The 14,270-nt window shown below is 44.3% G+C and overlaps 1 protein-coding gene across 28 annotated transcripts in view; it reads left to right on the plus strand.

The window, feature by feature from the left end:
- The window catches only part of CUX1 (cut like homeobox 1), a 264,103-nt gene that overhangs the window by 217,944 nt on the left and 31,889 nt on the right, over positions 1-14,270 (plus strand). For 16 of the 28 annotated variants that reach the window (XM_086859038.1, XM_086859036.1, XM_086859051.1 and 13 more), the window contains 3 exons: positions 1,103-1,405; positions 5,684-5,872; positions 10,583-10,847. The exons of 1 other annotated variant lie outside the window; for it this stretch is intronic. In XM_086859038.1, the coding sequence (XP_086715164.1) occupies positions 1,103-1,405; positions 5,684-5,872; positions 10,583-10,847 (757 nt within the window). Of the gene's footprint in view, positions 1-1,102; positions 1,406-2,840; positions 2,904-5,683; positions 5,873-10,582; positions 10,848-14,270 lie in introns of all 28 variants that reach the window. 11 more of the 28 variants (XM_086859035.1, XM_086859033.1, XM_086859050.1 and 8 more) reach the window with 1 other exon arrangement.

Raw genomic sequence — 14,270 nt, forward strand, 5'->3', positions numbered from 1 at the left:
TGGCTCTGCAGGGCTCAGAAAACTCTGGGCTCTGTTGGAGGGACTGGGTTTGGATGGGTCTGGCCTCCTCTTTGTGCAGCTGAGAGCTCTGTCAGCTTCCTCCAGACAGCTGGAGCCAAAGCCATGGATGAGGCTGGAATCCATGTCATTAACCCTGGCAAGTAATGGGTGGGAGACAGCAAGGAGCAGGAAGCAGCCCCACAGAAATGGGAAAAACTCTGGATGGAGAAATCGCCTGTGCTTCTTATCTCCTGAATTATTCTTGTAAACCATGTTGCCTCTGTGTTGTTGCTTTAAAAAAGGTTCAGGCTGTACCCTCAGATGTCTGGAATCTCTGAATAACCTCAGTCAGTACGTTCTGTGAGAGATAAATTTATTGGGGGGAAAACAACATTTTGTACAGAACCTATTGTTGTTGGCAAATTAACAGATTGGGAAAGCTTTCTTTTAAACCAAGTGTCACAATAACAGATTTGGGTGTCTCCTGATCCACTCACTATCTTTATTTTGGATTCTCAAACACTTTAATTAATACAACATAATTACAAACTGTATTTTAATCTTGTTATTTCAGGACAAAGAGAATTGCAAAAATTGTGATGTGTGTGATAAGAAACAAAATGAAATCAATAACACTCTCGAGATAGAGAGTTGTATCAGTTGTAGAAAATCCTTCATTGACAGAACAAAATAGTTCTTACAAGTCACAGAAGGAGGTTTAAACCAGTCTAGAATGGTAGCTTTTAAACCATCCTTATATAAAAATGTTGTGGCAAGCAAAACTGAGATTTCCTGACCAAGGAAATTGTGTGCAAACTTACAGACTATTGCACTTCAGTTTTTCCTGATTTTTATTTGTATTTGTACATCTTGTCTTTATAAAAAAATCAGAGATGACTCAAGATAAAATTAGAAAATAATTCTTGTTTTGAAAAAGAGGCTTTTTAGTACCCAAGTCATAGCAAGTAGCATTTTGCATACTTAGGCATTTCTTTAAGTAGGTAGAATATAAATGAGGAGGAAAGTTAAATATCCTGCAATCAAAACATTACAATTATGCTAAAGTGGGGACTTTTTTCTCTTTTTTTTTTTTTAATTACAGAAAGTACTCCAAAGACTTCTGCCAGTTGCAGTCCTGCTCCTGAATCTCCCATGAGTTCCAGTGAATCAGTGAAAAGCCTGACTGAGTTGGTACAGCAGCCCTGTCCCCCCATCGAGACGAGTAAGGATGGCAAATCCCAGGAATCCAGTGAGCCACCTGCATCTGAATCCCAATCCACGACCCCTCTGCCACTCTCTGGCCACTCAGCACTCAGCATCCAAGAACTGGTGGCCATGTCCCCTGAGCTGGACACCTATGGCATCACCAAGAGGGTCAAGGAAGTGCTCACGGACAACAATCTTGGTAAATCACTTTATTCTCATTTTTTGACCAAAATCGTGTCAAAGTGTTCATGTATTGTTAGCTACAGTAGATGGGTATGAGAATGCCTGGGTTTCATTCTGCTCTAAGCTTTAATTTGCTAAAAAGATACCTAATTTTTTTAAACTGGTAGAAAACTCCTTCCAGATTGTCACACTCTACTTGAAATGTCATCACACCCTCGCTCTTCCTAAGCTCTGCTCCTGGCTCAGCAGCCAGGCACTGCTCCCACCTCACAAAACCGAGTGCAGCAGGCTGTCAGGACCCCCAGAACCCCAGAGCCAGTGAGATCTCCCCTTGGGGAAAGGCTCTTTCCCCTCCACACTTGCAAATTCCAGGCCCATTTTGGGTGAAGTAGAGGAGCCCAGTGTGGTTGGAGAGGGAGGAGCACCACAAGCAGGAGCACGCTGTCCCTGCAGAGCTGGGAGGGAAAATCCAGACTCAGCTGAGATTTAGATGAGCCTGAGATAAGTGCACAGGGCCACTCAGTTATTCTGCTCAGAGATGTGCAAAAGCTGAGGCTGCTTTTGCCTACAGATGGGTTTTTGGCTGTTGAATTCAGTGTCATGACTGTTTGGAATAGTCACAGGGAGTAACCTGATGTGAGTATGAGAAGTCCACATTAATACTATCACTATTTCTCTAAATCACTGATTCTTCATGTCTTTAACCCTTATTTCCCTCACAAGGCTTTGGGAAATGTTTCTGGGATCCTTTGAGGGCTCTGGCAGGAGGGCAGTAAGGCTGTCCCAGTGTTACCTGCTCCTGCTTCTGGGTCTTAGCAAGGGATTCCTCCTTCCTGCATTAGGCATCATGGGGAATGTCTGGTACTCTCCAGAAGTGCCAGTTTCTGTTCCTTCACTACAAATAGGACCAAAAGTTTAGATTTAGACTGATGATGTTACTTATGTGAGAACAATTTTAGCCCTATCATCTGACAATGATGACTGTAAAAGTAAAAACTCCTCTGTTTTAATATGTGAGGAAGCCTTTTTTTATCTAGACACAGAATAATGTGTTATTGTCTTAATTTTTTTTTTTAAGGGGGAATAATACTGGGATGGGGGAGGTCCTAAGTTCTCATTTAACATAATTTGGGGGAAAGGAAATGGCCCTGATCACTGACATACCCTGAATGAGATTGAGTTCCACTGAGCCCAGCAGAATTCCTTGCCCGTGCATTTGTCTTGGGCAGATGGTGGTTGTTTGTTCAGTAGAGATAAAGCCCCAAATCATGGTAAGGGTTTGCAGATCCAAGCTCCTGGTTTTTGGGCAAAATGCTATTGAGTGCTGTACCTGCTCTGGTATTCCAGAGAGGTTTGAAAAAAAAAAAAAAAAAAGTATTTTTGTTTACATTTGCTTTGATGCCATTTTTACTTAGTCTTTTTTATTTCCCATGATTTTTGTTTTCCTACAGTGTGGCTGACAAGCCTAAAAAGCAGCAGAAGAGCCAGGAAAGGTGCCCCAAACTCTGCATTAGGTGTGGAACCAGTTTCAATGTCTCCTTTTGTGCCCTCAGTGTGCTAGTGCACCAGGTTTTCTGGTGCACAGGTTTCTCTGGTTTAGGCCACTGGGCCTTGTGAACCTGTCATAGGCAACTGGTGGTGGCTCAGGTGTCCCAGTGTCACCAGCCAGTGAGGACCACAGGTGTACAGAACAATTTAGACTCAGCTGGGTTGGTCTCTCCTCCCATCACCAGTCAGGGGAATGGCTTCAAAGTGAAACAGAATAGGTTCACATGGGATGTTAGGAAGGAATTGTTCCCTGTGAGGGTGGGGAGGTCCCAGCTGTGGCTGCCCCTGGATCCCTGGAAGAGTCCAAGGCCAGGTTGGACAGGGCTGGAGCAATCTGGGAGAGTGGAAGGTGTTCTTTTCACTAGGAGTTGGGACTGGGTGATCTTTAAGGTCCCTTCCAACCCAAACCATTCTCTGAAGGTTCTGTGGCTTCAGCACACGATGCTGGCAGTGTTCACACTGAGGTGCAGCTGATGTTCTGAGCCCCAAAAGTCAGAGTGTCCTCAGTGCTTCCCTGCTGGGCCACACAGAGGGGAGCAGATGCACTCAGCTGTTTGGGGCATTTTGTAGGAAGGGTCAAGACTATCCATGAAACCACCACAATTTTATCCATTAGGATCCAAATCAGTGGGAACAGGCATGAAGGATGGGGAGGAGTTTTAGGAAACCTGTGCTTAAAAATATTCCTGTTATTAATAGTGCTCTGATGAAGATGGAGCGTGATACACCTGCTACCCCCAAGGATGATTTCTGACACCTTCCCCCTTAGCTTGGGAGCCTTTCAGGTGTTTTCTCCTGTCCTGCCATATCCTGACATAAAATAGACAGCACAAACATCTTTAGCTTTGTTCTTAACACCTAGAGAACATGATGTTACCTCCTTCCACGTTTGAATTTTTAATTTTTAGGCCGTAGTTTGAAGTTCATTTCCTTCAGCAGCACTGCCAGCACTGCTCATTCCCAACCCTTTTGCAAATCTGTGCCCATATTCCTGTTCATGTGGCAACACAATAACAGATTTTTAAAGTAACTGTGTTATCTTGTTAGTAGCTGGCAGGTTTACAGGGAAATGGATGAGGCCTTGCTGATGTTTTTAAATACAAACAGGGAGCAGGTTACCCCAGCAATACATGTGATAAAAACATGAAGATAGAATTGATAAAACTGCCCCTGAATTACCTCTTTTGTCTGATTTTCCTGATATCGAGGGTAGTGTAAAGTCTTGTTACTCAGGGATTGGAGTGTATTTTGAATGCAGGTTTCTGTTCAGTCTGTAAGAACTGTTTTAAGGTTAGTTTTAGAGCTTATTAGCAGAGTGTCATGTTAAGCCCTATTCTCCTTTCCCCTCTCTGCTTCCCATGATCTCAGCTGCTTCCTCTGAAAGCTTTGCAGCCCCACCTGCCCCACACATCTGAGTGGGATGTTCTGCAGCTTTTGACTGGTCCCATATTCCCTCCTCTTCCCATACAGGAAAAAAAACCCCAAACCCATCAGGGCAAAAGTCTTGGGATGTTTTTAAAGAGATGGAGGAGGGGAATCTTGGAGTCAAGCACAGGGGATGGGTCTGCAGAGCAGATATTTGCCATGAGCTGTCTGTGTTTGGAGCAGGGAAAGCTGTGAAGGCAAGAGCTGCTGGTGCTTTTTTTAGGCTTGTCTTGCAGAGCTATGGGGTCAGAAGCCACCACTCATCCCCGTTGTCCCTTAGGGATCTGTTGGTTACCACTGGCTCCAGGTGCTGGGATGTGAAGGGAGAATATTCTGTTGTGTGTTAGTGAGGGCACTCAAAAGCTGCAGATCAGACACAAAACCCTGAGGCCCAAATTTGGGGGCTGTGGAAAGATCTTTGGGTTACCTTGAAATCCCATGACAGCAGCACTTGTATCTTAAATCCTGATGACTCAGATGACTCCAGGCTCTCTCCTGTAGCAGAAGTTGGTATTGAGGCAGTTCAGCTGAGGAGGAACACTGAGGTGAAGGGGGTTAGAAAACCAGCTGTGTGGTTGGGTTTGAGCTGCACAGGCATTTTCCCCAATCCTTGATAAGTTAGATTTTTCCCATATTAACATCATTGTCAGCATTGCACATACAAGCACTGTACACTGTAAAGCATTTGCAGATTTTACCCTGCCAGATGACAGCATTTTGTAAGAGAAATAAAAATTAAGTATTCTTAACTAGAAATACCGTAGAGATTGTAAAACAAAAATTGTATTGCAAATTCTGATTATCTCTAGTGGGTAAGGCACAGTTAGATCCCCACAGATAGTACAGCACAGAAATTCCATACATGTTTCTGTGAGGACATTTATATGGCCATTGCTGAAGGGGGAGCTTGTGTTGCTCTTGGTTCACTGATTGCTGGAAATGTTTGGATTGCCCTGTTGGAACAAAGCTGTGGCACTGCCCTCCTGCATAAGAGCTAAGTAGCCTCACTGCTCTCACTGGTTGCCTGCTTAGCTAGAAGTTCAGTTTATTTTTCCTCTCCTAATTTTATTTTTGCACACTGTTTCACTGTAAGGTCCCACTCCCCAAACGTGTCAAACTCCTCCCTTTATCCCAGGCAGATCCTGAGGATTAAAGTAAAGCTCAATATTTACCCTTCTAGTGGGGGGCAGAGCATTTATTCTCCTAAATGTTTCTTCTGGGTTTTGGAGCAGTTCTGAAGTGAGAGTAATTGAGGAATGATCTCGTGTTCTTTTCCGTGTCTCGGCTGAGCCAATTCATGCGCTTCTCAATTTCGCATTAGGTCAGCGTTTGTTCGGGGAGACAATCCTAGGGCTGACACAAGGCTCTGTCTCTGACCTGCTGGCTCGCCCCAAGCCCTGGCACAAGCTGAGTCTGAAGGGAAGGGAACCCTTTGTCCGCATGCAGCTGTGGCTCAACGATCCCAACAACGTGGAGAAGCTGATGGATATGAAGCGCATGGAGAAAAAAGGTAACCGGGAGCAGAGTGCTGACTCACGCCTTCCTCTTCCCAAGATCAGCCTGGCTTTTATAACCCTCCAGAAATAGTGGAGAGGCAGCATTGATTGATCCAGTGTTATGAGGGTTATGCAAAAGGATTTCACAGCAGGTTTTTTGGGGCTTTTATTTGATGCTTGCTCTAGCAGATATGTCTCAAAATAAAAAGAAAAAAACCCCACACAACAAAAAGCCAACCCCAAACCCTAAATATTCACCAGCTGCTAGGGAATCATTGCTGTTTTCTCCTATAGAATAATTACTGAGGCACTGGTGTATCACTGATAACTTGCCTTACCAAATGAGAAATGTGAGTTTGGGAGCTGGCTTTGGGTTATTAGTTAATAGTGCTGCAGCTGGGCACAGATGTTGGGCTGGAAGAACTGTGCATTGATTCCTGGGAAAGTTCCTTGCCAGTCCTGCACTGATGGTTGCTGGGAAGAGAGAAAAATGCAGCCTTTATAAAAGGCTATTGCAGAATAATGATATTTGTAGCCTTTATAGGGAGGGGGAAGGTGATTGTGTTAATACACTGAAATTTGTGTGTTTTGCTCACATAAAACAGGGTCACTTGTGAGTGGTCTGAGTTGTTACTGGGTATCTTAGTAGGGAGTACATCCTGCAAATCTATCCAGCTCTTTCCCTTTTAAATTCATCACTAAAACCCAGTGGTTATTCAGAGCCCTGTTTTTAGTATGTTTGTGTGATTTTACAAGAGAGACTTGTGGGCTGCCATTATCAGCAGTTAACTAATTAATGATATATACATCTCTGGAGCTACCCCTTAATGATTATTAGCACAGACATCATTAATCGTGTACACTGAAAGCTCTGCTGTTGACTGATGTTCTGAAAGCATTTACACATTTGATCAAGAACTTGGTGATTATATTTAAAATTGCAGTGAGGGAGCTTCTGGGAAAATTATAGTCTTGCAGGTTTTTAAGAAGAAATTCAAACCCTTGTCACAGTAACCAGTGTAATATAAAGCAGTGCAGTATCTTAGCACAAACTGTGCATGATCTTCCATGGGGAGTAAAATCCACTTGGGTTTCCCACTTACAACTGTAAACCAAAGGGAATCGTGAGGGGTTTTGCTGTATTAGAAACATGGCAGGAATAAAATTGTCAACTAGCTGGATTTTTATAGCCTCACAGAGAATATTGCCCATAATGCAGCAAAATAAAATAAAAATAATTTAAAAGTAGTACTGGCAATATCCTTTCAAAACTATTTTCTAAACTGGATTCTTATCAAATAGTGAGCGATACATATGGTCTGTAGATGGCATCTGAATAGAGATAAGGCCATAAATCATTGAGACTCTGCACTGAGCTCCTGAACTGTGCAAGTGCTGTCCTCAGAGCAGAGCAGTCTAAAGTGAATTCAACCCTGTATTTTCTGCAAAATCCTTTCATGCAGGTAAGGATCCTGTGATTTAACCTTTTAAATTGCTTCAGAGCCACATTAAGAATTTAACTTTCCCTTCAGCTAATGTCAGTTAAAGAACAATGTGAGTGGGTCTGCTTCCAGTGAAACATTATTATCAATTATTTCTCTGCCACATTTTATTAAGAGAGTAAATTAATAATTATGATAAAGGTGAGCTGCATATCTCTTTTTTTTTCTTTTTTTTTTTTTTCTGTTCTGCCAGTCTGAAGTTTGTGCTATAAATGTCCCTTTTAAGGGGTTCTGAAAATTTACAATGTACATTAACCAAGCTCTTTGGAGGGAGCTGGGGGTTCCTGCTCACCAGGCTGAGACATTTTGCACACCTTTCCAGCCTTGGAAGAGTTCATTCCTCTCATAACCTCTGGGGTGTTGGGCTGCTGGAGCATCACACTCCTCACAGAACAGCACTGCTGTCAGAAGAAAATTGAATTCCCTTTATTTCCCCATTATTTCACTTTTTAATAATCTTGTTCAATACTACATAAGATTAAAATTATATTAAAAGGGGCTCTGTTTTATCTCAGTGGGCAGCTGTGCAGTGGTGTCTGTGGCATCCACAGCTGGGCACACGCTGGGGACTCTTTCCAGAAGGACACGTGGATGCTGGGGGGGAAAGGTGTAACTCAGCCTCAGACCCAGATTTAGACCTTTGCCCAAAGTACAGCTGGCTTTCCTTTTTTTTTAATATGTCTCCTGAGAAGTGGAGACTGGTCACAGAAAAAAATCAAGCTTCTCCAAAAATAAAGTGTATTCACAACTTGGATTCCAGTTTGAGCCTTGCTGTCACTGCAGATGTGCTGAATGATCTCCTTATGTTGTCTGCACACAGAATATATGTTTAAAAAGAAAAATTAAAATGGAAAAGCTTTTTAAAATGTCATTCTGAGTCCTAGTTCTGCCTTTGGCCCAGTGGAAATATGTCCTGATAATAGATTATCCTCCAGAAAACAATTGCTGTGACAGAACAGTGGGACATCCTCTTCTTCATTTGTATTTTAATTAAATATGTGCTTATATAAAATTTGTTCCATTGACATGAGAGCAACCCAGCTCAGCCAGTGCACCTTTTGTGATCCCAGTGTGAGGTTACAGGAGCAGAGGAAGGAATGACATTTTTATTCCAAGCTCTCACAGCTCCGGATTGTCCTTTGCTGTTTAAGACAGGAGCTCTGCCCTACCAGAAATCCCATCCTTTGGAGAGCAGACAAAGGGAGACCCAGCCCATCCTGGTCCCTGTGTGTCTCCTGCTGACTCAGTCACCTGACCAAATTCCAGAAACTCCAGTTAGAGGTGGTCTGAGCACCTTTCACATCTCCCATGCCAGGTTCTGTTTTGTCTCGTGGCCTCCCTGAAGCTGCTGCCCATTGCTGAGGTGATGGATGTTGTCCTGCAGCCTCTTGGTTCTGCTGGGCAAGGAAACAAGGGAGCCTTGGCTGTAGTTTGCATGTCAATGCAATTTGGAAATAACATCCAGCAAGGAGTTTGGAGATTAAACACCTTACAGAAATATGAGATTATCTTGCTGGAATGATTAATTCCATAGTTAAGGGTTGTAACAGTTCCTTGAAGGCTGCAAAAATAAGGCCAATGGGTCACCTTGAAATAATGCAGATTTTTTGCAGTTTTACATCTGGTTGGAGCAACTTAGATAAGTGGATTTTTAAAGGAGATTTTTTTAAAAAAAAAAACACACCATTTTTTTTTTATGGTTCTTTCAAATGTGTGCAGGATTGTATCACGTCAGAGTGATGGATCACGAGCAACTCACGTTGTGTTCCATATCAGTGATCTTACACAGTAGGCAATCCACAGGTAATCTGTCATATTCAGGAAAAACAAAATGTGGGCCATGCAGATACCCCCAAAGGTTACAGAGTGTGTTCAGAATTCACTTCCATGATAGTAAAGCCACAATGCCAAAGGTCCCACTGGAGGCACAATGGAGAGGGCAGGGTGCTGGAACCCACTGGAGCCAGAAAACCCAGCCAGTCCTGGAGGGAGCCCTGCCAGGAGACGTTGGCTGGGGTTTGAACACTGCAGTTTATTTGATTGCACTGCATTTTTATTCATTGTGCAGCCTCAGCCTGAAGGCAGAGCTGTGGGGAGAGAAAAATTGAATTTTTGAAGAATTTGGTTGCTGACCAGTGTGACTGGCCCCACAGTGTCCCTGGTTCCAACCAGAGCTCCTGGCTCCTGGAGATTTAATGCCTCCTAGATTGATGTCAGGCTGGTGTAATCTGGAACTTAATACCCGAGGTTATCAAATTGTAGCTCTTGAATACGTAAACTCTTAAATATCTAGAAGGTATTTAACAGGCAATTAAATATTTTATTGACAAGATTCATCTATAGTTGCTGTTTTCATCCCCCTCATTAGTAATGCTTGTGCATGGTACTGCCAGGTGCAGTAAATCCCACCTCTCCATGCCCAGTGTAAATCAATCAAGTCAGTGACAGCCTTTGCTGGGACTCCTTCCTTGTGGAATTTGCCAGGATAATTCACTCCTGGTCAGGGAGGAGGGTCAGTGGCAGGATCACAGGCTCCTGCCATCAGCCTCACCAAGCCCATCAGTGCAGGGAGAGCTTTTTTAAAAGTGTCTGTGTTTTGGAATGAGCTTTTTGTAGGGGAGGAGTGTGCTGGGGGCTGGTTTTCTTTCATAACCTGTCACTGCCACAGCAGAGAGCTGTAGGGAAAGGCAGCAAACGCCTGACGAGTTGTTCAGCCCATCCCTGGAATCTCTGAGCTCCAGGCGCCATCGTGTGTTGGAGATGGCTTGGGAAGGCTGGGAATGCTGCAGCTCCACTTCCACAGTCGTATTTTCCTTAGTGTCAGAGAGAGCTCTGTGTACACCTCAAGTGTTTTAACCACGAAACCCCTTTCAGTCAAAATGAAGCACAACTGTCCCAGTCAAGACCTTATGTGGGAGTTCACTCCTCTTGAAGGAGTGAATCTGCAATGAGTCATGTGAACTGAACCCTGTCATTGGTGTCCCACCTTCATTGTAAAGACAGAAAACTCTGGCAGGTTTCCAACTGATTTTTCCTCTTTTCTTCCCTTGCATCCTCCCCGTCTTTGGTCTTTGGTGGTGCCCCATCCTTCCCATCCCCTTCTGGCAGCCCATCCCTGCATCTCCCACCTGCTGTCCCCGTGTTTATCATCCCTCAGCTCGTGCATCCATTGATTCTGCATTTGTATTCAGCCAGGGCTGACCCAACGTACTTCTCTTTCAGCCTACATGAAACGGCGGCACAGCTCCGTCAGCGACAGCCAGTCCTGTGAGTCCTCGTCCGCTGGCATCGACTACAGCCAGGGTGCCAGCCCCCAGCCCCAGCACCAGCTCAAGAAGCCCCGGGTGGTGCTGGCACCAGAGGAGAAAGAAGCTCTCAAACGAGCCTACCAGCAAAAGCCATACCCATCACCAAAAACCATTGAGGAACTCGCCACGCAGCTCAACTTGAAAACCAGCACCGTGATCAACTGGTTCCACAATTACAGGTGTGTGAGCTCCCCTGCTCCTGAGGGATGTGCTGGCTTGGCTTTGGCAGGTGCTGTGGCGGGTGGTTGTGTAAAACAAGCAGCTTTGACGGCAGGGAGGCTCTCACTAACACGGTGCTAAATGCTCCACGCTGATTTTAAGTCATCCCTGAGGAGCAGCAATGCTCACATATTGATGGGAGTAGTGCTTTTAAATGGAAAGTCTGGCTTTTGGGGTGGGTGTGGATGTAGGGATGTCCACTGATGAATATTTATAAACCCACTGCAGTAGGCCAGGCTGCTCTGTCTGACTCACACAGACACGTGTCAGGCATGTGGTGGGTGTTCTCCCTGGGTCACTGGGTGGGGGGTACTCAGAAATGTCCTTTATTGGATCAGAACTGCCCTGTTTTCATTGTGTCATTTTCCTGCATCAGAAGGAAAAGAGGATTTTCTTTTAGGCCTTGAGTCACTGAGCTCTGAAAATAGGCACAGTGCTTGTGCTGTGTTTCTGGGAAGCTTCGTGGAGTCCTGAAGGACAGGGAACCAATAACCCTGAAGTCAGATGTGGCCACAGACAGGGACTTCTTACAAGGTCCTGGAGTGCCAGGACAAGGGGGAATGGCTTTAAACAGCCAGAGGGCAGGGATGGATGGGATATTGGGAAGAAATTGTTCCCTCTAAGGGTGGGGAGGCCCTGGCACAGGGTGCCCACAGAAGCTGTGGCTGCCCCTGGATCCCTGGGAGTGTCCAAGGCCAGGCTGGACAGGGCTTGGAGCAGCCTGGGACAGTGGAAGATACCCCTGCCCATGGCAGGGGGTGGAACAAGGTGAGCTTTTAGGTCCCTTCCAACCCAAACCATTCCAAAATTCTTTGATTTATGTCATTGTTATGATTAAATCATCAAGTCCCACTGAAATAAAATGTTGGTCTGTTCAGTTCCTTTCTTGTTTGAGGAGGAACCTTCTCCACATTTGAACCCCTGAAGTAGGTTTTGGCCTAGAGGCAGCGATAAAAGGAGACAAGGTGGAACAGCACATAAGAATTATAAGGATTTGAATAAACATATTATCAACTATGCTTGGGATTGGAAGTCCTAATTAATGCAGCAGACTTTTCTCCAAGAAATTTGTGCTAATGAATATTGAACAGGTACAGTTAAGCTACCAGATTTAATACTATTCTGCTCCTTCACTCGGAGCCAGTAATGTTCCTAATTAGTCCAGATTGCTAAACTTGTTTGTTTTTAAAAACTGCTAACATTTAAAGGGCAGTTTTTCACTTTGGCCCTTCTCAGCTTTTACTGGGGAAGTTGCTGAAGGAAAAGCAGCAGAGTTTAATGAGCTATCTCAGAAACATTGCACACAATAGTTAAATAATGTTTATAGTAAACAATACACAATTTTTAAAAATGGAGTAATCATATTTACACTGAATTTCACTGCCTTGAATTCAGTACAGATGCAGCCTCTTTTCACCGCTCAGAGTTCTCCAAATGCAGGGCCTCTTCCAATTCCCACTTGCAGGCAATTATACACAAGTTGGAGGGATGCCTATGAAAATATGTTCCCTTCGGCCTGACAGCAAAATGTGCTGTTCTCACTTGGGCAGACGAGCGCGGGAGCGCTGGTGGCAGGTGTCACCTCCCTCATTATCACGAGATCCCTGCCTGGGCGTGCGGCGCCGCCAGCCCGCGGTGATCGCTGCCTTCAGCCCCACCTTCCCGGGGAGGAGGTGCTGACAGCTGGACACAAAATCAAACCCTGCAAACTGGGGGCTGGGGGCAGCACAAGGCTGAGTGATCTGGGCCGGCTCCCAGATGTGCTGCTGCGACTCCAGGGCTTTCCAGAGCTGTTTCAAGCCTGTTTGGAGCCCTGTGTGCTCTGAGCACTGAAAAATCGAAACACAAATCTATTTTTTGTTCCCCTTGACAATAACTTTCTTAGCTGTCATGCATGAATTTATCTTAAATCATGTGTAGGGTGTTGCAGAAGAGGGACAGGTTCCATGTTGTGTGAGGGGAGCAGGGTCTGACTGTTCTGCAGCTCATATGTTATCAGAAATGGGTGGTCTTTCTCTAGGCCACACTTGACTTTATTAATCTCTTCTATACTCTCCCTTAGCCTTTTTTTTTCCAAACTGAAAAGTTTTTTATACAGAAGCAGTTCCACATCTCAGAACATCTGCTTGTGATCTAATACTAATTTTTCTGTAGCTTTAGGTAAGAAAGGGCACAGATTTGGACAAGTTTGTCTTGCTGTCTCTTGGGAATCTTGTTGCAGTGATGCTTTTCCTTTCAGATTCAGCCCAAATCTCACTTTCCAAAGGTGGTTGCTACAGCAGGATCTACCTTCATATCCACCAGATGGAAAGCCAGCATTAGCATTTATTTCCTGCAGCAAAAAGAAACACTGAAAAAAATATCCTCAGCAGGCAAAGAAATAATTCACTTCAGAATATAAATGGGTATAAAGGATTTCAACATGTCTGCAAACTTCTCCAAGTCTATGGCTTTGCATTCATACCAGTCACAGAGCTCTCAGAATATACAATAAATATCCCTTGCTTTATACTAGTGAAGCACATACAAGACACATCAGAGTTTGAGGCTTTGATGTCTTAAGAATGGTACAAAAATAAAGCAGGAGGGAGGAATTTCTATCCCACTTCACCTGTGGAAACTGACACACAAATTCAGGCCACAGAGATGATACTACAGAGGCATCAGGAACGAAACCAGACTTTCTGGAATTGTAATCCAGCATTCTTTGACCCTAAATTCTGAATGTATTTTTCAATGAACTCTGTATTGTGCTTGTTTTGATGTTGCTTGAAGGCTTGTCCAGGGAGCTGCAGCAAACACCCAGGAGATCTCTGATGCTTTGAGTTCCAGTGGTGAAAGCCAACAGGGTGTGTGGAGGAATGCTCTCTGGAATCCTCTAGCTGCTGTCACCAGTTCTTCTTTACCATAAGAATTTAATTACTATGTTAATCAGGAGTCAGACCAGATTCCAGAAGCAATATATTGGGTGTGAATTCCAGGGATTTCCACAGACATGGGTTTGATGTTTGTAGAGCTGTGGTCAGATTCTCAGCAAGGTTCAGTACCTGCTGGAGCTGAGCTATTTTAAATGCCATACAGGCACACAGCTCTTACCAGCCTCCTCTCCTGAGCTGGGCAATGTTACAGAAGCACCATGATTCTGGATCAATGTCCATGAAGGGAGATTTTAGGCATAAATAGAGCCTGATAATCGATGTTGCAGGATGCATGCAGTTAATGGTAATAGAAAATTAATGTTAGCACCTGTGGGCTTCTGTTAGGTGAATAATATTCTCCTAGGGAAAATTACAGACCCCCTAAATCCTTCAAAAGTGTGGAGTCAGCGAGTACTGCTGAAATACTCTGTTGCATTTCAAGTAAGTCAATAAGATCATTAGCTT

This window comes from Cyanistes caeruleus, chromosome 21 (genome assembly GCF_971803275.1).
Source record: "Cyanistes caeruleus chromosome 21, bCyaCae1.hap1.1, whole genome shotgun sequence".
NCBI lineage: Eukaryota > Metazoa > Chordata > Aves > Passeriformes > Paridae > Cyanistes > Cyanistes caeruleus.